We start from the raw sequence: 26,588 nt of genomic DNA, 5'->3' as shown, positions 1-26,588 counted from the left end.
GCCTGATGAAATATAGGCTGACACAAAATTTAAGGCTATTGTGAAAGATCACTTCTGATTCTTGGAGTTGTTGGGGGTCAACAGGCCTGCTGATGGATCTCTGGTAACCTGACAGCGGCAGGTCGTTCAGAGAAAGCATTTTAAGATGGGTCAGGTTGAGCTGTATCTGGCTTCTGGGAGAAAATGGGAGAAACGTCTGTTTTGTTTCTTTCTCATCTTGTCCGATTCATTGGGGATTTGCTTAGTTTTCTCAGTATTACCAGATTTTAGACAATTTTCACTTTGGGCAACAGATTTGATTCAGGACTGATGTGTTAAGCAGTTTATTCCTTCATGAGTTTTGCCAGTGACGAGCTAAAAGCAGCCTCATTGAGACATCATGAAAAACCTACTGGAAACATGAAGGTCATCCGTCGGAAACGCTGCTGATCCAGAGGCGAGCTGACAGCCCCGGCTGACAGTGTTTGCCTGATTCACCCCCACGTGCGACGGAGCGTCTACGACGTGGTCCCCGTCTATCTCTACCAGTCCTGGTGTCAAGCGTCGACATAAACCTGTCTCTGTGACTGATAGATGTAACAAGTTGGATGCAGGAAAAATGGCTTTGCTTTTGCAAGGTAATTCTAAAGACATATGGAGGAGGCTAAAAGGGAAAACGAGGTCACTATGCAAGAAAACAACCACTCGCGATTGGCAAATGAGTTTCGGGCTAATACCTGCGTCTCACTTCAGATCTGTCAGCCGACTAGAGCGATGGCTCAAATAAAGGGCCGGGCCTGGCCCTCCTCTGCCGCCTCTATCTCCCCGCAAGCTGTGATGTATGGATATCAGACTACCAGCGACTCATTGCTCTTTTCTCTGCTGCCTGCAAGCAGTGGCTTTGACAAGACGGATGGCGGAGCTAGCCGGGCGGCTCGCACACATCCCTCACAGCACAACAGCCTTCCTTCCCTCTCGTTTTCTTTGTGTACACACTCTGAACAACCCGGTCGACGGGTCGCGGCGTTTTGACTGATCGCTGTTTGAGCAAGATTGCATCAACAGCCCAGTGTGCTGGGCCGAGAACTCTCCCAACTCAGAATGTGTTGCCTCGTTTCGGACAGAATCCTCCACTACAAAGGTACCCACATGCTCAAAATCCAGTTAAGACCGGAGTCCGACTTTATGACACTGCTGCTTACCTTGGCTGGAGTTGCTGGAGGAGCAAAAGTTCGATAACAAATCCTCTCTTCAGACAGTAATTCATTCCACTGGTTTTCTATCAGTTTTTTTATTCTTCGTCATCATTTATCTTGCTGTTCAATAAAATGCAAAACTTTCCACAAGTCCATTTTTTGGTGCAGAATATTTAACTATTCTGGAGAACAACCCAAAAAATATAAACAGAAAAACTCAACAGTTACTTTTGGGTGGATTATCTCAAGATAATCCTGGAACACTGAGAACTGGTGAACCAGAGGATTATGTTGGTTTGATTCTACTCCCTGGTTGGCAACAGAAGAAGAAGTAACCACATGTTCTTACCGCTTTGCAGCTGATTGGCTTCCCGTTCATGTCGGTGGTGGGCGGAGCCAGTGGCTCCCAGTCGCGCCCTTTGTTGTAAGTTATCAGAGTGGTCACTTTCCCGTCAACTTTCTGATTGGCCAGGAAGACGCCTTTGATTCCGCGAACCTGAGGGAACGAGACACATTGCTCATTGGCAAAGGTCATCTGGAGCAAACACAAGATACCACTTTCTTTCGTTCACTTAGTGAGTCTTGAACTGATTGTTTTCACCTATTGGCATCAATGTGCGTTTTCAGTTGGTGGTTTCAATACTTTTTACAGTTTTTGAGATTTTCAGATTCCATATTCTAAAAAGGAACAGAGAAAAGACATATGCAAGGAAAGGACAAAACTCACTGAAATGAGACAGTATTTCTACAATACTTGTTAAATAAATAAATAAATCAGTAAGGTGACCTTGTCCACCGTGAGGAAAGAAGTGTTTTATTAAGGTAAAGAGGGTGATCATGACAATTCTTTCACTGTTTAAAGAAGCATAATGCTCTCTCTGTTTGATAGTGTAATTAGACGTTCATGGTCTGACCCTCTTGCCCTCATTCATCTGCTGCAAGCGAGCAGATTTGTCTGAATCAAACGGATTCATGTCTGTTTGCTTATTTTCCCTACCTGAACCACAATCTCTCTATCTGTTCTTTAAATTTTTCTCTCCGTTCATCCCCCGAACCCCACCCGGAAAAGCAGAAATCTCCACCTCTGAGTCAGGTTCTCCTGGTTTCTTAGTGTTAATGGTGTTTTTTATTTATTTTTTTTTTCATTTCCACAGTCTGTGCTTGCTCTTGTGGAATTGTTGGGCAAAAGTGCCTTGAAATGTCTGTGTTGTATCTGGCACTCCAAAAACAAAACTGAAATTGAAATACTGAGTATTCCACCCAGGCAGTCCATATCTGAACATGTTGCATAACTACTTTCTCACGTCTTCTTCGACTGCCTTTGTTGTTTTGGAATGAAATCAGGACGTCAGGAAATAGGATCGCTTGCCCAATCAAGGGTTAAGGTGCGTTTTAATAAATCTGCTGCAACCTGCAGGCAACCTTTCCTTGAGTTACAGAGCTACAGTTACAGTCCTGATCAAACGCTGTGACCAGAGGCTGAAACATGAGCGGGAGAACGCAGTAGGAGGAAGGACTGCAGGTTTTTTTTAAACACTTCATTTCTCTTTTAAGTTTTCTGCCTCCTATATTGTAATTTCTAATGTGGCACATGCATGGACGGCATTCACATCCTCCTTGTTCTTAACAACGGCGATAAAGACTCCTCTTATTCTTCTGTCTGATTTTCCGGACGGTTTTTGGAATCTGAAAGGGAAGCCCTGACACAGAAAGTGTGGGGCTGTAAAAGTTTAATTCCCTGAAATCAATACATACTGCATGCTTTCTGCGGCCTGCGATGGTGCTCGCCCACTGCAAGGCTTTGAAGGTGAAACATTAAACAACCCGACGACGACGATGAAGCGCAGACGGACGTTTAAAGCAGACCCAGACATCGTGTCAGACATGCCCTCACTCGGAGACCGGCCCGCCTCCCTCTGCTATCTATTATGTATCATTGATGTTTATGGAATGAAAAGAAGGTAACTGTTTGAATCAAAGTACACCGACTGGCTTGTATTCTCCTTGGAATGCAGCCTTTCATGTTTTCATGATTTCTTTTTCCATCCGATGCCTCTTCTGCCTCAAACTCTTCACCCCATCGCCAGTTTGTCCCAGTGCCTCCGATACTATCTGCAGCTCTAACCCACACGCCAGCAGCTGCTGGAATGAACAGACTGAAATGAAGGCAGGTGCAAGACGTGACCCTTCAAGGCTCAGACACAAAGACACCTGCTACTCGTCGAGTAGTTTTCATCATTAGTATAAGGTTGAAGATGAAACCACCATCAGCAGTGGAGCAGAAAGAATGCTGTATTGTTTGGACTTACAGGACTCGAAACGCTTTTCTGATCATTTTCATAACAGAAATTTGACAGTTTTTAAATTCAAATAGCATTTTTAGGAATATGCTTGATGTTCCCCTTCAATCTATTTGTCTCATATCCTGTTTTTTGTCAACTTATTGTCTCAGGAGTTGGAGAAAACCTCAACTGACTCCGGGCAGAAGTACAACCTGGAAAGGTCATCAGGGACAACACAAGTCTAAACACACTTTCTTTTTTTCAACCCACAGTCACCAGTCACCCTCAAATGCATGCTTTTAGACTGTGGGAGTAATCAGAAAAAATCCAAGCTCTCATGAAGACAACATCCAAAATCCACACTGAAATTTTCCAAATTCTGTGAAGCAAGAGTTGTAACCAACATTTCACCTTTTTCCCCTTTTCTAATGGCTGTCTGGCTTCTTAACCACCTTTCAAATCATGAAAAAGAACAGAACATGAGTGTTGCAGGGTATAAGGTTTATATTTTATGGCAGCCATCATCGTGTTCACTGCAGGCTTGAGCTGCATGAGAAGGAAAAAGCTTTTCCTTCAAAAACAAATTACATGAGGCTCATATTTTCTTTTTTAGCTAAAAACTCTGAAGGTAAAATTTCTACATTGCAAACTGCAAGAATCACCTCAATCACAACGAGATAGCAAAAACTTTACATGGCAGGAACTCCCACAGATGTTTGTCTCAGCTTCTTTTCTATCTTTTGTTCATCAGCAAGAAGAAGATGGTGTCTGAGATAGAATAACGAGTGTGAAGTCTGCAGCCACGGCTGAGTTTTCGATCTGCATCACCACCAGATTTGATTTGTGACAATAAAAGCTAAAATATGCATGACTATATGAGTTTTCCCTCCCTGGCTCTTCTTTGGTCAGGACACCCTGTTTTCCCTTTGGGTCTGAAGCAAAGTTTCATGTAGTACCTGAGAAAACTTCTGCGTACGGCTGGAGCCTGTTCCACCATCTCATTAGGGCGGTTTTCACATGGAGATGAGCAAAAGACTTGCCCATGAGGCTTATATTACCATCCAGCCCGGGATTTTTACTGCATTTCGGAAATATGTGAGGGACCTGATTCTGGGAGATGAAGATTACCCGGTGTGAATATGGCCTAGATCCCAAACTACTAGCATGATGGAGTATTGATGCGTCGTCAAATCAATACACCTGATAGTAATGATTTATTATCAGGCGTTCTACGATCTTCATAACTCAGGTGTGTTGAAGCAGGGAACATTGACTGTGGTCTTCGAGGACAAGGAGTCTCCACCCATTTTAACACACCCATGATCTGAAAGTAACACATAATAAGAGCGATGACCAACAAAACTGGACTACAGACGACTGGAAAAATGCTGAAGTTCTGATGAATCTCTAGTTCTGGGATTTTCTTTTTCTCAGTATCAGCTGAGCAGGTTTTATCTCCACCATCCACCAGAGGATCAGAGCTGATCATGTCTGTGCCTTCATGATCACAGCAGACCATCTTTTAATGGAATAATCCAGATTCGGAGCAGGATTACTATTGCAACAACACATCATCACGACGGTCTAATCCCAGCTCACGTTCCCTACTAGTGGGTGAACAATCCAACGCTTGGTGAATTCTGCTTCACAATGATAGGAAGAGCCGACATCGAAGAATCAAAAAGTGACGTCGCTCACCAGCTCACAAAGATCAAACCGCCTCAAACCGGTTTCTGGAATCTGACGAAGAGTTGGTTGGATTGATGCTACTGTGTGTAACGCTGCACACAGGAAAATTCACGCTGTCTGGAGGGCTGATTTGTTTGTGTTATTCAGGTAGCATTACTGTTTTTCAATCAACCACCACTACAATAAACTTAATGTTCAAGTCAAAAATGTCACGCAAAAGGCCAATCACAAGAGGGTCAATGTACTTAAAAACCACTTAAGCAAACATTACTAGATGTGAATGAAATGCAAAGAATTTTCAATAAGGGCAAAACGTCCTCCAAAAAATCTGCCCACTTAGCACATTGTTTTTTTTTGTTTTTTTTTGTAAATGGGATTTATATAAAATGGGATTAACAAAAAAAGTAGTGTCAGCACAGTACTTGGTTGAACACACGATCCACTCAGAAGAGCTTTGAGCTAACTGAGTTTAGTAGTTTATTAAAGACTATCTGAATATAAGAAATCCCAGCTTCGTATAGTTCTGGTTCAGATTTGAACTATTTTACCCATAGCAGCAAAGAAAGAAACAATATATTGTATTTTAAAAATCTCATCTGAACAGAAAGTGATCGACATGATATGTGAAGCCTCGATGCCTTCAAACCCTTGAACCCCACTCACCTCCAGGATGTCGATGAGGACGTTCTCCTCCGGCTGTTTGGTGCTTCGAACGTTTTCCAGGACGATGGAGTAGTAGACGCCCTGGGGGTCCGACTGGTAGAGGTTATACGTGTCTGACTGGTACCACTCCTGGAGGGCGAGGAAGACCTGGCTCTCGTCTGTGCTCACTATCTGAACATCCTGAGGGTGGAGATAAAGGAGCAGAGGACAGCGGGGAATCGTCAGCACAGAGAGAAGAGGCATGCGATCACCAATAGAAACAACAACAACACCAGCGGTTCATGGAGGTTTGACGGTGTGGGAGTCGGAGCAGAATCTGTCAAACACGGAGAAACAAAGAGCCAGAAAGAAAGACGAGAGACGCTACCCGTCCAAAACCTGTGTTTGGCAGCTCTGAAAACTTGTTGAGTGTACTTGTCAAAGCTCTTGAGCTTCCCAATGCAAATGGTTTCATCACTCAGCGGAGACTGTAACGCCGGGACAAGGAGCGACTCAGCACTTTTTCCCTGCTGGTGATTACATTAACATAACATTTGAAGACAAAGCCATCAGGGTGTGGGGGAGTCGTGGGCAGGAAGGTGTGTCTTATCATCGACACTTTCCCATCTCGCTCAGGAGGGGGAAGAAAAAAAAAAACACTCAAGCTCAATTACCCTTGGCTTTATGGCCGTACTTCCAAGTAATAGCAGTATTGAAAGCTGTGCAACGATCTTCATATTCATAAATGCACTGTTACTGAGTCACTCAGCCAGCTTTAAGCAAATTGCCAGGAGGTGAATTATGACAGAAACAGGAACAAACTGGAGCGCATAACACTGAGGCAGCCTGTTGACTCATCAGCCTGAGATCCCTAATAAGGACTGATCCTGAAGGATCCTGCGGTCGGTGTTGTTCCAGTGCGCCGCGCCAGTTACAGCCGAGAAGCGTTTGAAACTACAGCTGCTCCTTTTGAATGCTGCAGAACTAGCGCCCTGTTTACACGTCTCAATGACAATGGTTTAGCAGTTTTGTTGAATAAAAGTTGAAACAGCACTGAAAACGATGCAGGAAAGAGGATCTGCATGGGAGCCATACAAAGGTCAAGGTGTCGATATCAAGATGCATTCATTTAGTTTTCGAGTAAATATAGTCAAAACAATAATAAACCTGTTCAAGTGAATCAAATAGAAAAATAAAGCTGCGTATTATTCAACTTTTCTATGTGTCCCAAAGAGTATAACAACATTGTTCTGCTTTATTTGGAATATAATAAGATGTATTAGAGGGCCTGGCGTTCAACTAAGGATGACTACTTGGCGAGAGACAAAAGCACGTGTGACGGTGAACCCTCTGTAAGGCCGAGCGGACTCATTTAACTGGCTCTACGGGGTCCTTTGTGTCTTTCCAGGACAGAGAGTGATAATCTGCTTGTTCAGATTCAAGGCTTGATTCTAAAAACTTGGTATAACCTGCTAATAATAGCTTGCTTGCAAAAAAAACAAAACAAAAGGTAAAAGCCAAAACTGGACGCCCAGGTTGTGTGCATTCTCTGATCCGTTGCTGAAATCAGTGGCATTTGTGTAACGCTGTTGGATTTCACCAGCTAAATGTAGCATGATAAGGGCAAGGGGGAAGACGAACGGTCACAGGAAAAAGGAAATCTCATCGTCTGGCATGAGCGGCTGTGCCTGTTGTGAAAATGCCACCTGTTTGGCTGGGAGGGCACTCTCCTTTACTCCCAGGCTCAAGTCCTGACACCAAATAGCAGGCAGGCCATCTCTACCGGGCTCCCACTTATTAGTGCTGCATCACTGAGTGTCCTCTGGAGGAAAGAAGTGAAAAACACTCCGCCATCCATCTTTGACGAGGCCACCGGGGCCAGAGTCGCCCTAGAGACAAGACTTCTGGGAGCTGCACATGCCTTTTCAACCTTTACCTGACCTGAACTCAGCACGGAGCAACAGAAACGAGAAAAGAAAGAAGAAGAAAAAAAACGAGGGGAATAATGAGAGGGTGCTGAAGCTGGAGCTCAATTTCCTCTCAAATGGAAAGAGTCTGGATGGAGGAGGCATCGTAACTACCCTAAGAAGAGCAGAAACAAATCACAAGACAATGAAGATCTGGGATGTGGTCAGTCATCTGTGAAGTATACACTCCAGCTCAGGAGAAAGACACTGCAGTCGCTGAAACGAGCTGCAATCTTTCACCTAAAGGCATCAGGCCGGCCATTAATCAACTCGTCCTTGTTCATCCTCACAGTTTATCATCTATCTCTGATGTCCTCGGTGATTTATGTAGTGTGGAACTTTGTCTCTGACAAGATTCCAGCACCGACTTCATGAGCTGCCAAAAAAAAAAAAAAAAAAACACGTCCGCCCTCTTCAGAGATCAATACAACTGAAAAAAACAGGTCACGTCAACACGCCAGTGGACCGTATTGGTGACTGGACCTCACTTCCAGAGAGAATCCCTCACTTTACATGATCGAGCTTATTCATGAAAACTTCAGGGGTAGTGTAAGGGTCCAGTGTCTTTCCTGAACATGTGGAAAAGGTGAGATTCAACGGCATACCACAGTAATGGATGATAATCTGCTTCACCTAATGCGCCACAAAGAGAGTCAGACCCCTAAACAACGGACATTCATATGGACAGTGTCAAAAAATGAATCCGTTTCTGCAATGACCACATTCTGTGACATGTTACTTTACTTTACTTTACTTTTCAGCTCTTTCTTCTTTTACCCACTGGCAGTACTTCCCATCTTTAGCTGTTCTCTGCAGCGTGTTCGTCATCTTGAAGTGTGATTTCTGCAGCTCAGGCAGTTGTTTGTGGAGCACATTTCCTCCACAAGGACATTTCGAAGTGCTTTTTGGAACTCTACAATCAACACCATATATAATCGTATCATCTGCAAAATTATGAAATCTTTCAAAAGCAGACTGAAAGAATTGGGAATAGTTCAGAAGGACCTGCTGAACGTCAGGGTTCTGTGAGGGTCTCATGTCAGCAGCTTGTTCCTGTTAAAACCTGCTTCTTAGCGTTAAGAGAAGTGCTGCTCTTCTTCTGATTTCCTGAAGAAAAAAAAAAAGAAAAAAGGGAAACTTGATCTGGGGTGGAGGCAGTCAGATTTATTTTGGTTTGAAGGCACTGAGAGATTTATAGACTGGCAGCAGTATCTTAAACTCTGTTCCCTGTCAGGCTCAAAGTCAGCGCAGAAACCTGCCGACTGCTGTCAGTGGTTCACGGCAGCTTTCTGAATGAGATGGAAATTGCCTGAGAGTTATTCAGAGGAGCTGAAGGAAACAGATGTCATCATTTGGTGCTGTACTTCCAGCATAACAATGAAACAAAGACAACTGAATTATTCAGATTGAACATTTCCGTTAATCACAATCTGTAGGTCAACCACACCTGCTGGAGTCAGGAAGGAAGGACGATCGGCGTGTGTTGATTTAAATACATTGTATTAAGACAATATAGTGGAATGCTGAAAACCACATAGCTTACATCTTACCACTAGTGGGTGCTGTTGTCTGTTGTTGTAATGTTATGCTTGTCGAGAACAATACACTAAAAACAACACTGGGAGAACACAGACAATCATGTGGAAAGACGGCCAGGTTGGATTGCTGCCAGGTTGAGTTTATGTGAACAAACACTCAAAAAGCAACATAAATCTTGTGTATTCACTTTAAAACAATGTTGAGAAACTCGGCCTCACTGATTTGAAAGCTAAACTATCGCAAACATTGACTGTATCATGACTTTCTGTTACCATTGTAATGATCTAGTTATTGTCGTTCACTGCAACTTTCAGTGTTTTTTTCTTTTGTTTTTTGTGCATGTCCAGTTCTTTCTTCCTTCGTGATAGCTTGACTTCCATATTTACCCCTGATTGTCAGCTGAGCCTCATTTCCCTCTGTGTATGTCCAGTTAGTCTGCAATCCATCGTGTCCATTGTTTTCTTTTCCACAAATCTTCTTGATCAAATCTCTAATAAAGATTTCCCTATGTTCCAATCTGAGTATCTCCAATTTCCAACAACCCTTAACATGATCTCTCTCTGTTTTTAAGTGAAACGTACAGTGAAGAATGAAGACTATTCACTTCTAGGAAGATTCTGAGATTCAATCAGGACTCGTCAGCATTAATATATTATTACCTAAGTATGTTAGGATGGTCTTCTGAGCCAACTAACAGGTTGAGGTAGAGCAAGAAAGGTCTCGCATTTATAAAAAGACACCATGCCAGCAGACAAAAAGTTGTTTAAGTTGCCAACAGTCGGATTTGTTCAGTATACAAAGGCTTCCTCCTATCCGGGTCCAAACTCAACAAGAATCATGATCTATATTTTATCGTACCGTGGGAATTGCACCATCTGTTTGGCCCGGACTCCTCAGTAATGCTATCAAACCGCTAACAAATCAATCCAGTCCTGGGAGTCGTTCGTCGTTGGGACTTGAGCCTCAGCTCCAGCTGTGCATCTGCCCGGCCTCGCAAAAAAAAACCGCTCCGTCTCCCACTGAATTCCTTCGTACGGCAGCGTCACACACTCGAGCTTCAAGTCACGTACGGAGTGTGAAACACATGCTTGACATCAGAGGCAGATTTAAGAGAGTTCCTTATTAATGCTCTTCCTCTTATTCCTGCTGGAGGCTCGCCGAGGATCATTCTGCGCCTCTTTTTTTTTTTTTTTAAAAGATCAGACTCCACCAGCACCGCTTTCCTCCAGCTACGTGGCCCGGGCTCGGTCCGAACGGCGCAAGGAACATTTATTTAGCTAATTCCATTAAAAAAATTGGACAACATGAGATGCCAGATTACCCCCGGCGATCCGCGGTGACATGATGGCGGCCTCAGAGCGCTGCTCGCCCCCCTCCTCAGCAGCATCCCGCTCATTCCCTTTCACACGTCCCATTAATCACATTAAAATCCCCATCATGCCCCTCGGACACCATCGAATTCAGCAGAGAGGGTTTTGATACACACTTCAGACGATTCAGGCAGCAGCTGATTTCTTTTAAACATACCTCTTCGAGGTAAGACCAAAAGTCTGCCTCCGTCAGAAATCAGCTGTCACGGCTCACACACTCTCCTCTGAGTGTTATCTCATGAATTCAATGCTTTTTTTAAAGTTTTGCCCACACTCCTCATTGGGTCTTCATAAAAACCGTAATTTGATGTATTATTACAGCCACAGACACCGTTCCAATTATGGCTGAACACGTTTGATGATATAATTTCACTGCTGAGTGCTTTATGGGTCCTGAGGTTAAAAAAGGTGAGATACTTCTCTGGAAATTAGAGAAATAATGTGCAACTCTTTGTCCTTTCATGATATTAGTCCATCTCCATTACACTTAGGTTCTGAAAGTCTGTATTTGGGAAGATAATCATAGTTATATTTAATTTCAGTCATATTGAACTCTAGATGTTACCCATTACGATGGATTATTATGGACCTGGGATTAGATCTTAGGGAGGTTAGCTTTACCCTCCTGATGAAGTGTAACAGTAATCCCAAAGAATGGCTTGATCAGTGATTGGTGATCCATACATACTATTTGAAATGAATCAGAAGCCAGACGAGGGTATTTTGTGCCCGTTCTAATCAGAAGTCCTGCTACTGCAGTGATTAAGTAGATGCATCCTACTTTTATCAGTGTTTTTATAGTTTGTCTTAGTTTTGTCATAAACGGTTCGCTTGATGTTTCGTTAAAGACTTACGGATGCTGGAAGTCCAAATCTGTGAATTACAATCATAAAATCATCTTGTTATAATGAGATAAAGCTCAGAGAAATATTTCTTCACTGTGGTAGTTCTATGCCTCCATAAGTTTTTTTTTTTTTTTTTGCAAAGTTCTCATCTTGAAATTTTGCAAAAGTCTCCTTGAGTTCATTCATTTGGAGTTTCTGTTTATTGAAAGACGTATATCTTCATGTTATGAAGTTGCTTCCGTTAGTTTTTCATTATATTTGTATAAAGCTTGTTGAGGAAATCTAAAAAAAACCTTAGTTTTAAACCAGTGGTTCTCAAACTGTGGAGCGCGCCCCCCTGGGGGGGGGGGGGGGGGGGGGGGGGGGGGGGGGGGGGGGGGGGCGGCGCAGTGCGATGCCCGGTGTGACCGTGGGGAACATGCTTTTTTTCCCGCCGGACTAAAATAAAGTGTAAATGCACATCCACTCCAGTAGTTGGCAGTGGTGCTCTCATTGTCAGAGTGCGCAGCTCTACGGTGTAGGTTTTTTTTTTTGCAACGAGCTGCGATGTGAAGCGCGGTAAACAAACCCTGAGACAACATGAAGACATTTTTAACAGGGATGAAAAGAAAGGCGGAGAGAGACGAAGATAGTGAGTGAAAAGAGAATTCTGAGTGTAGAGAGGCAGGATCCACTCTCAGGGCAGAGGTCTGTGGGCATTAAGCTTCCTTTTGCAACATCTTACCTTTGTGAAGCCAAACCTGGCTTTGAGAAGCTGTGCACTGCAGAACGTGCTCATTGTAGCCATTAATCCCCTGGCTTCCTCATTTTGATTAAAAAAGGGGGGAAAAAATCAGCACAAATTGTTTTATTCGTTTTTTTTTTTTTTTTTTTTTTGTAAGTTAAAGTGTTTTATATATTGTGCTCCTGAGTTAATGTTGCTGAAGTGAATTTGAATTTTTTTATTATTTATTTTGTTTAATTTTATTTTCCAGCAGCAAATGGTGCAATAAGTCTGTCAAAAATGTTTACAGTTTAAACAAGGATATTATTATTTTTTTTAATTTCAGGCAAATTGATGCTCTTAAAATCTATTCTTTTACAGACTAATAAACAACGTTAATAAAGTCACTCTTGTAAGTTGAACTATATCTCTTTCTTTTCTGTTTTCTTTAAAGGTGCATTAAGGAGTTTTACAACCTTAAAAACACTTATTTTCCACCATAAATATGTTACACATTTTTAATGATGTGTACAATGTGCCCTGACATATTCATTACAAGTGCCACTAACAGCGCTAAACTGTCACTTGAAAGTTGCAGAGCAGGTCCGGCACCAGAATTTTTTGGGGGAGAATTTGAAAGGAATGACATAATGCACGCTCCGTCTTGTTAAGTTTCCTTTTGTCCGCGATTACTCCGCCAGATGCTCAGTGAGCAACAACTGAACAGGATCTTCCAGAAAGTAAGAACAGACTGGCTTCTAGCACTGCCACAGCTCCACACAGACTCCACCAGGTAGAAGAAACTTAAATCTTACTTGAGCGCTTCTAAATGAGCGAGGACGGAGTTCCCCTCTTCCGTGCACGCGAGCCACAGGGACGAGTTTTTCACTAAGCTGCATTACGCCCAAGGCCTGCAGGGGGCGCTGTTTCGCATAAAACGTGCAAACTCCTCAATGCACCTTTCATGTTAACAAGGATGTTATGCAGAAGAGTACCTATAAAAATTTTAAAGACAAATATGCTATTATTTATAGTTACGGCGGGGGGGGGGGGGGGGGGGGGGGGGGGGGGGGGGGGGGGGGCAATTGTCTCTTCTTGCTAGGGGGGGCGTAACAGAAAAACATTGAGAACCACTGGGTTAAACCATTTCTCCACTCCAGTCAGAAGACGCACGTCTTCCTCTTTTAACCCCCGAGTGACTCACGACACCACCTTGTGTTACAGAGCGGTATTACATGACTGGACCGTTAGGCGGATTAGTTGATTAGTTTGCATATCTTCACATCACAAAGTCATTCACGACATGTTGTGAAACTGTTTTTATCATTTCCCAGCAGATCATTGGAGGCATTTTCCAAATTCTGCAAACTGGAAATGTTTTGTATTTTATTTTGAAGTGGATGTGGCAGCATTGCTGATCTTTTGGAATGTTTTTATAAACTTTTCAATGAAAATGAGTGTAAAATGCTAATTCCCTGTCAGTTCTTGGACGGCTCCATGCGGCGCCCTTCAGCTGTCCTCTCACAGGCGGCGCTGGTCGGCTGGAGATGCCTGAACATTTTGGTTCAATAATCTCACCTGCTTGAGGAGCACAGTAAAAAGGTGATTACATCCAGAGTGCCAGACAGTTAAAAAAAGAAGGGGAAGCGGAGCAGAGAGGGACAATTATTACCTGTGATTTCACAGCCCAGCAGGCCGCATGTAGGTGTGATTGCATGTGTGTGTGTTTGTGTGGCTAATCCATAACTCGGGTCAGGCCTCGGCGGACGGAGCCAAACCGCTCTCTCTGATGGCCGCTGCATTTTTCATCCTGCAGCCTTTAAATTATTCACAGTGTGGGGGAAAAAAAAGAAGCACAACATGGAAACACTCCCCCCCCTTCTGCTCCCACACACACACACACACTAACACACACACTTTCTCCGCACCCTTCCTTCGCTCTTTTCCGTCTCCGTGTCTCGTCCCCTGACGGCCCAGCCCCTGTCGCTCAAACTAAAAGCTTCACAGAGTGTGACCTATCTGCTCACCCAAGTAAGAGGACACATGTAGAGTGCAGGGAGACGAGGGGGGGGGAGGGGGGCGGTCCAACTGGGACAGACTTACACAAGGACACACGCACACACATGAATGCCTGCATTTAAACCGATTCTCCCACTATTGCTCGTAATCAAGTTGTTCCCTCTTCTTGTAAGAAGCAGACCAGGTATCCCTGTGTTTGTGTGTGTGTGTTTGTGTGTGTGTGTGTGTGTGTGTGTGTGTGTGTGTGTGTGTATGTGTGTGTGGTTCTCAGCTTCAGGTCTGTCCAGTACTGTGTGTGAAGTTGTGAATCTATTACCCAAAACGGTGAACGAAAGTCAGCCGGAGGATGTGTGTGTGAGTAAAGTCTTCCTCTGACACACCGTCTTAAAGGTTCCTGTTTTTTTCTTACTGTAAGACTTGAAGAATACATGAGCCGCCTCCCCTCGGGGTTGCGCGTTCGATAGCGCTTTGGCTAGCCCTGCCGGAGAGGCCGCCCCCTGCCTCACGTCTGAGCGGAGCTCATTTATCCTCTTAGCCGATGCCGGTGACATGTGATGCTGCACGATCGATGCTCGCCGCTGAATATTTAATGGGAGCGATCGTGTATCGGGCCGACGCCGGGGACTAATTTGGGTTGAGGTACCTTACTTGACACTTTACACCACAGTAGGAAGTGGAGAATTGTGGCAGAAGACTTAAATGTGTCGGCTTTTTAACAGTGACTCTGTCATTTTTGACCAATTTAAACACCATTTGAAGATTGTTCCTCTATGTCTCATTTTATTTACTTTATTTACTTACTCTCTTCTTGTTTCAGGTCTTCAGGCTGATACGATAGGTAAAAAATGCAAGCTTTTGCACTTGTCAGAGTCCTGTGAGATTAAAACCTCATTAAAGGTAGGTCAGCCCAGTTGAAATGACATTCCATCCACTTCAGTCCTTGAAGTTGTCACGACTTATTTATCGAGTTGTTTCAAGCAGAAAGCCAGAAAACAGTCTCTTTTAGCCATAGATAAGAACAATTAGAGTCAGGCCGTGCAGCGGGAGGAGTGTCAGAGTCGATATGGAGGTTAATTAGGGTCACTGGGTAAACACTGGCCCCGGACGCCACCGTGTCTCCACGTGAAAACAGAGGTCATTAACTCCTACAGTGTTTTGAAGTCCTGCACTTTTCAACATATTGAATCTTTTACTAAATAGACCATCAAGCCTTTATTCAAGTATTAGGATCCAAGTGCAGCTAATCCACTGCTATCAGCTGAATTCTGCTGTGATGTTTGATCTGCCAGATAGTCTCGATCCAAATTAAGAGCTGATCCCCAACTCGGCTTGGAATACCATCAAGAAGTGTTTCTCTCTTCCCTTCTTTCCTTCCCTTTGATTTCCTTTATCACGTTGTAATCATGGATTGAAAGTGAGGGTCTGACAGTAAAGAAGGTCAGATGAACAGAAAAAGGAAATTACCGGAGAACGACAATTGTGAACTCATCGGGCATTACTTGTCAAAAGAAAGCACATCTCCAGAAGGCAGATTTGGTCATTTTCAGAACGTTTGCTATGTAAAAACAAAACCTTTCTGAAGCAAAAATCAACAATGGCGAGTTTTTCTTGACATCAAGTGTCACCAGTGATGATCCCTGAGGAACGCCGTTGGTAACTACAGTTGATTCAAACCAAGCATTCCGAATGTGAACATGACACATGATGCTGAAAATGAAGCAGCATCAGGAAGGAAGCGCCTTCTGTTTGTTGTTGTTTACCTTTGGCAAGGCGTACTTGGGAAACTTCATCTGGACGAATTCGTTGCGGCGGTACGACACGTAATGCTTGGCGCGATTTCCTGTGGTAACCTGGGAAATGAAGACAAGGAACCACGTTAGGAACATTCCAGTCTGGATATTTCCAGCTTTAGATCAAACACTTTAAAACTGTCAGCATAGAAGGAAAAACATGGTGAATACATTAACAACAGAGAACATTACGTGTTGGTAGCAATAAGAGACTGCTGAAGTCAGAAATAAAAAACATTTAGATCACTTTCGGGAGAAAAAAGTAAAGCATACTGTTGTAAAACCTTTGGGCTGGTCTGGGTAAAGGTGCTGATAGACTTCCAGCTTCTTGTGCAACATCAATCCCAAACTCAGAGCGATAACTGGCTGTAGTTTAGAGAACAGACTGTCCTGGAAGTGGAACCCATGTAGCGTCTGTCTGGAAAGGGTGGAGCCAGTCTGGTTTACAGGAGGAGGTGGAGAGATTTCATCAAGTGTGAATCCTCCAAGATGTCTGGAGAACAGAGTAAATCCTCATCCTCCTCCTCCTCACCCACTGTGCATTTTGTCATTTCTCTAAAAAAAAAAACACCTACTGAAGCATCTGTTTTTCGAGGCCTTCTTTCTGTTTTCTGTTTTCTACAGTGTTGTAGTTCTGTTTTCTTTTGTCTAGACAGACAAGATCATCAAAATCTACCGATGTTCAGTTGAACCCGGACGCCCACCCGCTGGGCGCCGAACCGAAATACCCAAACAGCCGAGGATGCTGGGTGGAATGACGGCTCCGGTGACTGACAGCGACTCTAACAGGAGAAGAGCGAGTCGGATCCCGGGTGACGGGCTCAGAAGGCGGCGCACTCCTTCAAACACTCGCTGTCAGCGCGCAGGTGAACACAGCCAAGGCTTTCTGAACGGCTTGACGGAGAACTTTGTATTCAGCGCTTCTATTTTGAGCTTTGAGGGGGAAGAGCTTCCGTCGGGTGTCTTCCCTCCTCTCTCCTCCTTCCAGGACATCAGAGAGCGGCGGAGTTCAGACTGAGCCGTGATTACGACCATCGCCGGTGAGTGACGGCGGCGGACGAGCGCAGCCTCTTTTGCTGAACAGTGATGAAAAGCTGATGAAACAACGAAAGCCATTCTGAAGAAACCAGGATCCCCCGGAGGAATAACCATCAACCGTGTTTTCAAAAGGTTTCCCTTTGTGAGCGGCGGCTGGCGAAGCCGGGTGAGCGCAGGGCTTTGTGCGGCGGGGTTAAGGTTCTGCTTCCTCAGCTCTGAGTCGACATTATTCCACTCTGCCTTTACATCAGATCAGCACCTCCAGGACCTGCGCTGTGCGCTGACGCCAAACCTCTGAAAGCATCTTTACGGGGAGATGTTTGATGTTTTTCACTCCTCAGGCATTCCAGTAAGAACCTTTGAGTGTTTCATTCCCCTTCTGCAGTGTGTCCACGTCACTGAGTCATCACAGATCTAAAATAAAGGTACGTTTTTAATTTCAAAGCAATTAAACCATTAAAACTTTTATCTTCTTCAGTTGTTTAACCTGAACTGTTAAACGGGACCAGCTCGACTATTGTCTAAGTTCAGGATATCTTCTTTTCAGTCAATTGTCATTTTTTTTTTGAGAGGAAGTCCTACTACAACTCGAAATAGATCATATTTTGACAATATTTGATATCTGGTGTCATGACAGTTATTTCAAAGTAGAAAGCACAAATACAACAGCAGGATTTAATAAAAAGTTTCCTCTATGATCAGAAGTCATATTGTACTCATAATACCACATTTTTCGATACTATTTTATACACTTTTATACTTTTTATACACTATTCTATACTACATTTTAATACAAAAATTCTGTATTTCAAAATTGTCCAGGTGGAGAAGAGATTTCATAGGTTTATGCTGGTATTGAATTAAATATTTACAATTTGAGCTGCAGTTCCATGAAATCTGGACGGTTTGTGCCTTTTATCAATCAGAGAACACTCCAGCAGACTGATATATAACTTATATAACCTTGAGTTTTGTCTTCAGGTCTCTGTTTGTTGGTGAAGAAGCATAAAAATAGCAAAAACCAACAGTTCTCTAAAGTTTCCTGATTACATTCTAAACATTTGACATGTTTCGCGTTGGGAAATGTTCCCCTGTGGACAGCTGAGCTCCTGCTCCTTCTCCACAAATTGCTCCATAAATGTGACATGAGTGAGTCCAACTGGGAACACTGTGAGGATAATCCCTAAAGGTTAATGGACCGGCCCACTGTTACTTAATGAGGTTTTAATTCTTCGCGCATCTCGAGGCTTATAAACATGCGCAGACGAACGTAAACATGTCCAAACGGCGGCCGGTTTTTCCTGCAGTCTTCCTGCCACAGTGATTGTGCTGTGCTTTAGCAGCTCGTGTATATTCTCCTGTTATCGCATGCAAATGAGATTCAGCTGCCGGCCGCGGCCGAGCGTTCAGAACTGTACGGCACCGCGAGTCAATTATAGACAAGGCCAGATTAATTCCGCACACTGTCCCGAATTGTAATTCTTTTTCCATTTCCGAGCAGACAGTTGCTGCGTGTTATCTGGGCGGCGGGAGTTTATCACACAAAAAAAAAAAATAAATAAAAATAAAAAAAAGAGAAAGGGACAGAAAGCTGCAGCCTCAGCGGTGAACATAAACACAGTCACAACCGAGCAGATACACTGGCAGATACAAGACTGGCACAACTGTCGAGGGATAAAAAAGGACGGAGGGGGGAGGGGGGGGGGCTTTGAGAACGATGGTTTGAAGGTGCAATCTGACTGTTAATTGAGTAATTGGCTGTATGTGTTTCAACACTGTTGAGAAGAGAGACAGACGCGACGGCTTGGCTTCACACTGCAGTGCAATGAGGAAACGCGTTGAGGAAATGATGAAAGGCAACTGGAGAACGACTGAAAACCATCAGCAGCTCGGTAGTCAAACCCATCAGGTCAGAGGTCAGAGAAGGAACAATATGATCTTTATAATTGAAACTGCTGCTGAAAAAATTCACACATATGCAGTTTATACAAAAAAAAAACTATGAACACCTTGAATTTTCCTGAAGAAAACTGACACAAAACATCATAACACAATGAAAATGTTGCATTTTCACTTGAAAACTTTGTGTAATCGGGTCGTTAAGTTCCCACTGGGAGCAGCAGGTTCCACTAAACTTTGATCCACATCTTCATGTCATCCCAGAACAGCTGGATTGAACCTTCATACTGATAAAGAACCCACAACTAGGACAAAAGAAGGTGTGTATTAATTCCCAGAGTGCTAGAAAGAGCTGGTCAGTGGCTGTAGGGTGGAGGAAAAGCACAGAGAACAGCAGATTTAGGAAAAAGTTGCCCTGTATGTGTCGTTTCTTCTGCAGCTCCCAGTAAATGAATACTGAGCGTGTTCCAAACTCAGTCCTGCGTTTGCTTCCATACAGACTAACTGGGAAGCCTCAGTGTTAACACACCTTGCTTCCCAACTCTGGGACTGGGTTTAAACTAATTTTCTTCATTTAACAAGGTTTATGTTAGTTTTCTGGAGTTTGGACTGATTTTAAATTGATTTTCTGGAAATTTCAATACTGACTATAAGTACTTTAGGCCTCTGGTAGTCTTGTTTTCCAATGTTTTAATGGGGAAATTGTTGTTTTTTGTTTGGTTCTGCTTGTTTTTGTTTTTTTTCATTCCTGCACTTTCCACTGGGTTTGGAGATGTTTTCTGGAAATTGGATGAAGTTAAGACTGGTTTAGGCTTTAGTTTTCTTAGTTTCGGACTGCATATAGACTGTTTATCAGGAGTGTGGATGAAGTTGTCAGTATCTTGGGACCTCTCTAGAGAGGTTTTCTCTAGTTTTTTCACTGAGTACAGTCTGTTGCCCCGGTCTGTTGGGATCGTCATTTTGATGATCAGCTGGAGAACAAGCACATTTCTCAACTGATGTAAAGCTCCTTTCATTTACCAGTTGGTCACATTTGACCAAGACCACATTAAACAGTTATATTTGAGCGCTGCCACAGAACTGAACGGTCAGATACTCTTCAAGAATCAGATTTAATCCCCCGTAAAGGTATCATGAACATGGGTGACCTCTGTCTCACTCTGTTTTTATTTTTCCTGGACCAAGACTTCCGGGCGTTATTGATCTTCAGACTTCAAACTGAGTTTGTTCAATTTGATCTTGTCTCTGGCTTTGAAAAGCTGCATCGCTTATTGCCAGTTTTCATCTTAACTGTGTCGACACCCCGACTCGTGGAGAAGTTTACCTTCACGAAAATGTAGTCGTCCTGAACCAGCAGCGAGTTGTGATCGATCTTTCCGAGGAACTGAGCCGTCACCATTTTATCCGAGCAGTTCTGGATCAGACAGGTGACGTAGAGGAAACCTGCAGAGACGCAAAACAAGAAGAACAGCAGTTACTGACAGTCAACGAGTGAAAACCAAACCAGATGGCAGCGGTGATGAGCTTCTTCACTGTGGAGGAGTGGTTCTAAACCTGAGGTCTGAGCCGTGAGGGGTCTTTTGGACCGGTTTCCACTGCATCACAGTTCTCCAGAGCACTAAATGTTTTTCATAATTTGCTTATTCATCGATTCCAGATTTGATTCACTGGTATTTCAGATTAACTGGTATTTGAGAGAGAGGAAGGGATTAGGAAGGGTCAGAAATTCATTCTCTCGATTGTCACAAAATCAGTGTGTTAAGCAAAAAATGTAGGCAAAAACCCAGTCAGCAAACTTGAAAAATACAAAATCTAAAAGCTGCAGAGGCCATGGGAAAAACCGTATGAGAGGAAAAAAAAAAAGAATAACAAGGTGGCCAGAAAAATAGAGACGTCGTTTTCCTAAACTGGGTATGATCTGACATCTTCCCCTCGTGGACTGGTAGCCATTCCAGCTTCCAGACGGCCGGGAGGGATTATCCCGGCCCAGCTAGCGCCTGTTGCAGAGCTCACCCACGATTGAATTTCAACCAGCAGCTGCATCAGCAACATCGACTGCTGAAACTCAGCCGTTACTCTCCTCCCAGAGGTGACAGGCTGGCAGCGGGGAGATGCTCTCCGTCTCTCTCACACACACTCACACACACTCGGCTGAGGTAGTCGGGTTCAGTGCTTTTTAAACCTCAGGCCCACATCTGTGCACTGCAGCATGCTGGTTTTGACCTTCAGTTCATAAAAACATATATTTGGGGACATTCAGAAACTTTTAGGATAATCCACTGAAAATCAACATAACTTAAAATAATATAAAAGAATTTCCTTCCAATCCAACACCAAGTAAAAGGTTGCTTCTTATTGGTGGAAAACTGACCGACATGACCCAATCAAGCCAGTTCCTGTTGCACAGGAAGTGTTGTTAAGAGAGGTACAGTTGACTTAGGACACCTGTGTGAAGCCAGTGTTTAAAATGCTGTGACATAAGTTCCCCAAGTAATAAAGTTTAGATTTTAATGGAGGCGGTTGATTAGATGCCAGACAAATATCTACCTCTGACGGTCACTAATAGCTTCATTAGTCACGGCTAATTTAAACCTTAGAGCCACTAGAGGCTGAAATGATTCTGACATGCTGACATGACGACAGATCCAAGAAAAAAAAATAGAAAACTTTCATTGTGTTTTGGGTGTCTGTTCACACGACGACAGTGTTATTAGCCAAAACAAACAACAGCGCTAACTGGTAGCCTGGAATGCTAACAAGTGTTTCTGCCATTTCTGTGTTAACAGAAGTCTTATTCTGTGTGAACCTGCAGAGGAGCCAGAGCGGGGGCAAGGGGGCGGTCGCCCCAGGGCCCACAGGGTCATAGGGCCCCGTTTCATGTGATGTGTTCACATTTACTCATAAATAAATTATTATAATAACATGTGCAGTGTGTGCGAGAAGGTATACACATATGAGTGTGGGCTCCAATTTGCCAATTCTTACATTACGACTGTCCATGAATGCATCAGAGCTGTGAGCCAGCGCTGATTGGCTGTGCGGCATTAAGCATTAAACAGTATGCTAAACACCATGCTAGCCGCTAGCGGTACTACCCAAAACCTAACATCGGAGCCACTGGTGAGTCAGTGAAACCTTCAAAAATATTATCTTTATCAGCATGCTGTGGTCTTAAACACCTGCCTATTTGAATGTGCCTTGTGTTGCTCTCAACTACAAGAGACCGCGAGTCTATTTTTTTCCTAATATACGTGAATTCCAAAAGATATAGATAGCTGTGTCTATATCTATCTGAATCGATTGTGTAATTTTAGACCAGCTGTGTTCATTTTATATTTAAGCTGTGTCAAAGATGCTACAGATTTAGCCCGTGACTTTTTATCTGAGCTTTCAGCACCATGGACAGCGGACGCTCTGAGATTGACACCTGGTCAGGCTGCATTTGTGTGTATGTGTGTGTGCGTGTGTGTGTGTGTGCGTGCGTGCGTTCTTCAGAAAAAGTTTGTGAACTGGTTTGTGACTTTATTCTACTTTCTGAGGCATATAGGTTTGCTTGGCTGAATAAAAGTGAGCATTAGTGTGTTGTTTGATGGTAGAATGAGGGATTGTTTGAATGGTAAAATTACTATCATAAGGGCCCGTAGAGAATGCTCCGCCCCCTCTGTACTGAGACCCACGCTCCGCCTCTGGTGTGAACAGAGTTTTCATGCAAAGATGATGTGTTCTCACTGTCTCACATACAAACAGATCTGATGTAGCAATTTACAAATTAGCATCAAAATGCTGGTATGATCTTTCCATGAATTAGCAACGATAAGAAACGATAAATCAGGCTTAACAGCATCAACCTTGTTTTCTTCCAGCAGCTCAGCTGAAGACTGGTTTCATTCTTGAACAGTTTTATACGGCAAAGAACTCTCAAACATCTCCTGAAAAGAACTGCAAGCTTTCAAAACATTATGTTTTTATCTAATGGACGTTTTCTCGACTGAGTGTTACGCAACATTCCTGCAACATTATGGAAATAAAACACACCTTCAGTGAGATTCTGCATGAATTTTGTCATTTTTTTCGTCTCCAACTCACTAAAAGTTGTCACAGCCAGGTGAGAAAGAGACTTTAGACACCACTACCTTACATATAAATTATAGCAGCTCTGATAAAAGCTTTTTCCTGAATAGATGAATAGGAAGAAAGTGTAAAACTGGCTGACAGTAAAGTGAAACCGGCCTTGTTTTTCGGGGCGCCGCGCTTTTCTCCCTCCGCTTTGTCTGGGCTGTTGGAGGTGTCGGCTCTAACAAATGGACTGGCTAATTCACTGAAAAGCCCGGACGTTTAATCAAAGCGGCACACTGCAGAGAACTCATTAAAAAACTATTAGATTGGACTAAGTGTTCGATTCCAGCTTGTGGCACACACACTCCTTCACGTCCTCACGCACCCGCAAACTCATCGGCCCGCCGAGCACGTGCGCTATTTTGAACCTGTCCGGCCGGAGCGGACCGGAGCTTATGGGGTAAATAAACAGGGTTCCTCTGAATAATTCACTGTATGATGTCCATCTTGAAGTATATCGCTGCGGGGACGAATTTAGTCTCCATCTGGCTCTCTACGGGCCGGGCGCCGCGGTGTGTCGGAGCGTAAACAGGCTGCGCTCAGGCTTTCCTGCACATCAATCTCCCAAATGACATACTCACACACACGCTCACACACACTCACAGACACTCACACACGCTCACACACGCAGGCAGAGGGCGGCTCATCCATCAATCGGACCGACCGTCCCGCCTCCATTCCGCCGGAGCCCCCGTCCCCTCCGCCGAGCGGGCGACCCCGGGCGCGGCGCCCCGTCCCCCACGGGTGCCGGCAGCGTGCCGCCGTTTAACCTTGACCGCGCCACATTTCGACAAAAGGGGGGGGAGCATGAGGTGAACAGATCGGCTTCGCATGCCTGATCGCTTCAGTCCCCCTCGACTATCTGTCTGCGAGGAGGCAGAGCGGAGAGCGGGGGGGGGGGAGTCAAACCGGCGAGCAGAGGGAAGGTGGGGCGGCCATGTGGCGGCGTCTGGCCCCGGGTGAGACTCCCTGCATGTGCAGCTGCTTCCATCGCTCTGGAATCCTGCTCCACAACCAAAAAACACACAACTCGACAGAATTTTGCGATACGAGTCCAAGTTTCGGTTCCAAAGACTTTAAACTGGATCTCAGACGACTGGAAAGCTGTAGAGGTTTGAGACAGTCCTGATGGTCCAGATGGGTCCGTTCCAGCGTTATTTAAGAAGTGTGTGTGTGTGTGTGTGTGTGTGTGTGTGTTTGGGCTTCTGTATCCCTGCCGTGACGCTCTGACCTCTCTGGACTCAACATGGAGAGAATCCAGCCCCAAACTGCGAATATATAGAACATATCCTTCATTCTGTCCTTCACTCTCAGCCACTCCTCAGGTTTGTTTAGAGAGAGACGAGGATTATGTGTTTGGTGAAGTCGGGGATAAAGATTCCAAACACACAATGTCAAATACACACTTCCATTACCCTCTGGGCCCTGGGTGGGGAGTTAAGCAGCGACCCGTCTGCCTGTCAGTCGGCTGATATGACGATTCAGATGGGCTGTTGTCACCCTGAGGAGGAGGAGGAGGAGGAGGAGGAGGAAGGGGGGGTCCCGACTTCCTCTCTTTAACTCTCGCATTAATTCCCCATTGACCCCCGCTCACACGGGAACACCGGCAGCTCACCCGTGGCAAGGTCACCATCCATCTCTCCCATCAGCTGCATTTAGATGGAGGTGTGTGAGTGTGTGTGTGTGTGTGTGTGTGTGTGTGTGTGTGTGTGTGTGTGTGTGTGTGTGTGTGTGTGTGTGTGTGTGTGTTCAGCCTAATGTGGCCTTGATGGGGAGAGCAGCTCATAATCCTCCGACTCAGCAGGTCTCACCCAGAACTGTGTTTTCAGGAGCGATCGCAATAAAGTTCCATCACGACCAGGAAGGGCGTCACTGCTGGCAGCGCCTCGACGTTCACCTCCATGATCTCTCCCACCTGACCAGGAAACTTTCACAAGCGGTGCTGTCCAAAGACTTGTAGACTCTGTGATTCTATATGTTATGTTAGTGCGAACTTCACACTGTTACCACAGAAACCACGGTCACTAACTAAAACATTGAATCCAATCAATCGTCCTGATCCAGGATGGTGAATCACCCTCTCACAGCTCAAACTGAACCATGAAATCCCTGGTTACTTTAACACATCAGCGAAAATAGCATTTTAAATCCTGACAAAGTCGGTTAGAAGACGGGGCTTCGCCGCACCTCCACTTGAATCCTGCATCTCCATGTGCACCAGGTCAGGATCCACATCCACTCCTGAAACAGACCTGCAACACAGAGAGGAATGGAGAAGATCAAATTAGAAATAAGACCCAAAACCAGACGGGACCAGTTCCAGGTTTAAGGTTTGATACACAGTGTCATTATCATAAACTGCAGATTTAACGTTCAAGAAAAACAGTCATCCAACTTAAAGGTTGTATCGAGGATTTTCCACGGAGGGAGAAATCCAGTGACAGTTAGTCCTTTTTGAAATGCTGCGCAGGCGTGACCCACACCCCCTCCTCCCCTGCTCTCTCCGGAGGACCGCCTCCTCCTTACGCAGAAAATAGCAAGTAGCATGTAGCAACTTAGCATCATAGCGCTAACACATAGCTACCAACGTGTCCTTTTGAACAACACAAAACACAGCGAATATGAGTAAAATCCTGCACTTGCGCCAAATCCTGTCCCTGAGCCGTCCCTGCTCTCGGGTGGATCAGAGGAAGACGGGGGAGGCTTGTGTGGAGCTGCAGGACTGGAGCAGACTCTCGCTCGGAGCTCACAGCTGATCTGTGTGCGCTGCAGCCTGCAGACGTGAACAAACCCCCCCTCCTCCTCTCACTCTCTGGACTTTTTCATACAAGTCTTGTTTTAAGATTAAACATACATTTTTGCCAAATGGCAGCACGTTGCAGCTACGATTAAGAAAAATTGTCTCAAGTCTACATGTGAAAAGGTGTTGATAGCGGCAGCAGAGCTTAGTATGGGGGGAGTGGGGGGGAGCGCATGGGGGAGTGTTGTGCCGACAACAGGAGGGGGGGCACGTAAAGTGCGTAGGAGCATGACAGTTACGCTAAAAATGTAGAGAGGTTGATTGACACGTTAGAAAACCAATAGATAGGAGAGATAAATCCACAATGAAGACTTTCTGACCCTGAGAGCCTGGAAACTGAATTCCATTCAAATCCAGTAACCAGAATGAATCAGTGAACGTGAGAATGGAGAAATCCACGTCTCACCCATTTTCATTCCTACTGAATGAACTAGAATTTAAACGACGGTCTGCAGCTTTCAGTCAATCAATGTTTTTGACAACATGTCTGAGACCTGTTGTTTCTACAGAAGGCTCTTCTAAAAAACAGATGTCCCATCTTTAAACACAATCAAAACATTTTCAGTGAAATTCTTTGTGTCTGTAAACACCACTGAAAACCAGAGCCGTGAAACTTTAGCCGTTTTCTTCCAAAACAACATTGATGATGGAGTCTAAAAGCAGAGCGCAGACTGAAAACCATTATGTGTTAACAAATGCAAAAAATAAATAAAT

General features: G+C 44.3%; 1 protein-coding gene across 5 annotated transcripts in view; it reads right to left on the bottom strand.

The window, feature by feature from the left end:
• sorcs2 (sortilin-related VPS10 domain containing receptor 2) overlaps positions 1–26,588 on the bottom strand; it is a 284,563-nt gene that overhangs the window by 25,964 nt on the left and 232,011 nt on the right. For all 5 annotated transcript variants that reach the window (XM_030086674.1, XM_030086655.1, XM_030086664.1 and 2 more), the window contains exons 6-10: positions 25,262–25,326; positions 20,283–20,401; positions 15,992–16,081; positions 5,810–5,989; positions 1,525–1,671 (exon numbers count right to left, since the gene is read on the bottom strand). In XM_030086674.1, the coding sequence (XP_029942534.1) occupies positions 1,525–1,671; positions 5,810–5,989; positions 15,992–16,081; positions 20,283–20,401; positions 25,262–25,326 (601 nt within the window). The remainder of the gene's footprint in view (positions 1–1,524; positions 1,672–5,809; positions 5,990–15,991; positions 16,082–20,282; positions 20,402–25,261; positions 25,327–26,588) is intronic.

Source organism: Salarias fasciatus, chromosome 3 (genome assembly GCF_902148845.1).
Source record: "Salarias fasciatus chromosome 3, fSalaFa1.1, whole genome shotgun sequence".
Classification (NCBI taxonomy): Eukaryota; Metazoa; Chordata; class Actinopteri; order Blenniiformes; family Blenniidae; genus Salarias; species Salarias fasciatus.
The sequence above is the reverse complement of the archived record's forward strand: the minus strand, read 5'-3'. Positions and strand labels throughout refer to the sequence as shown.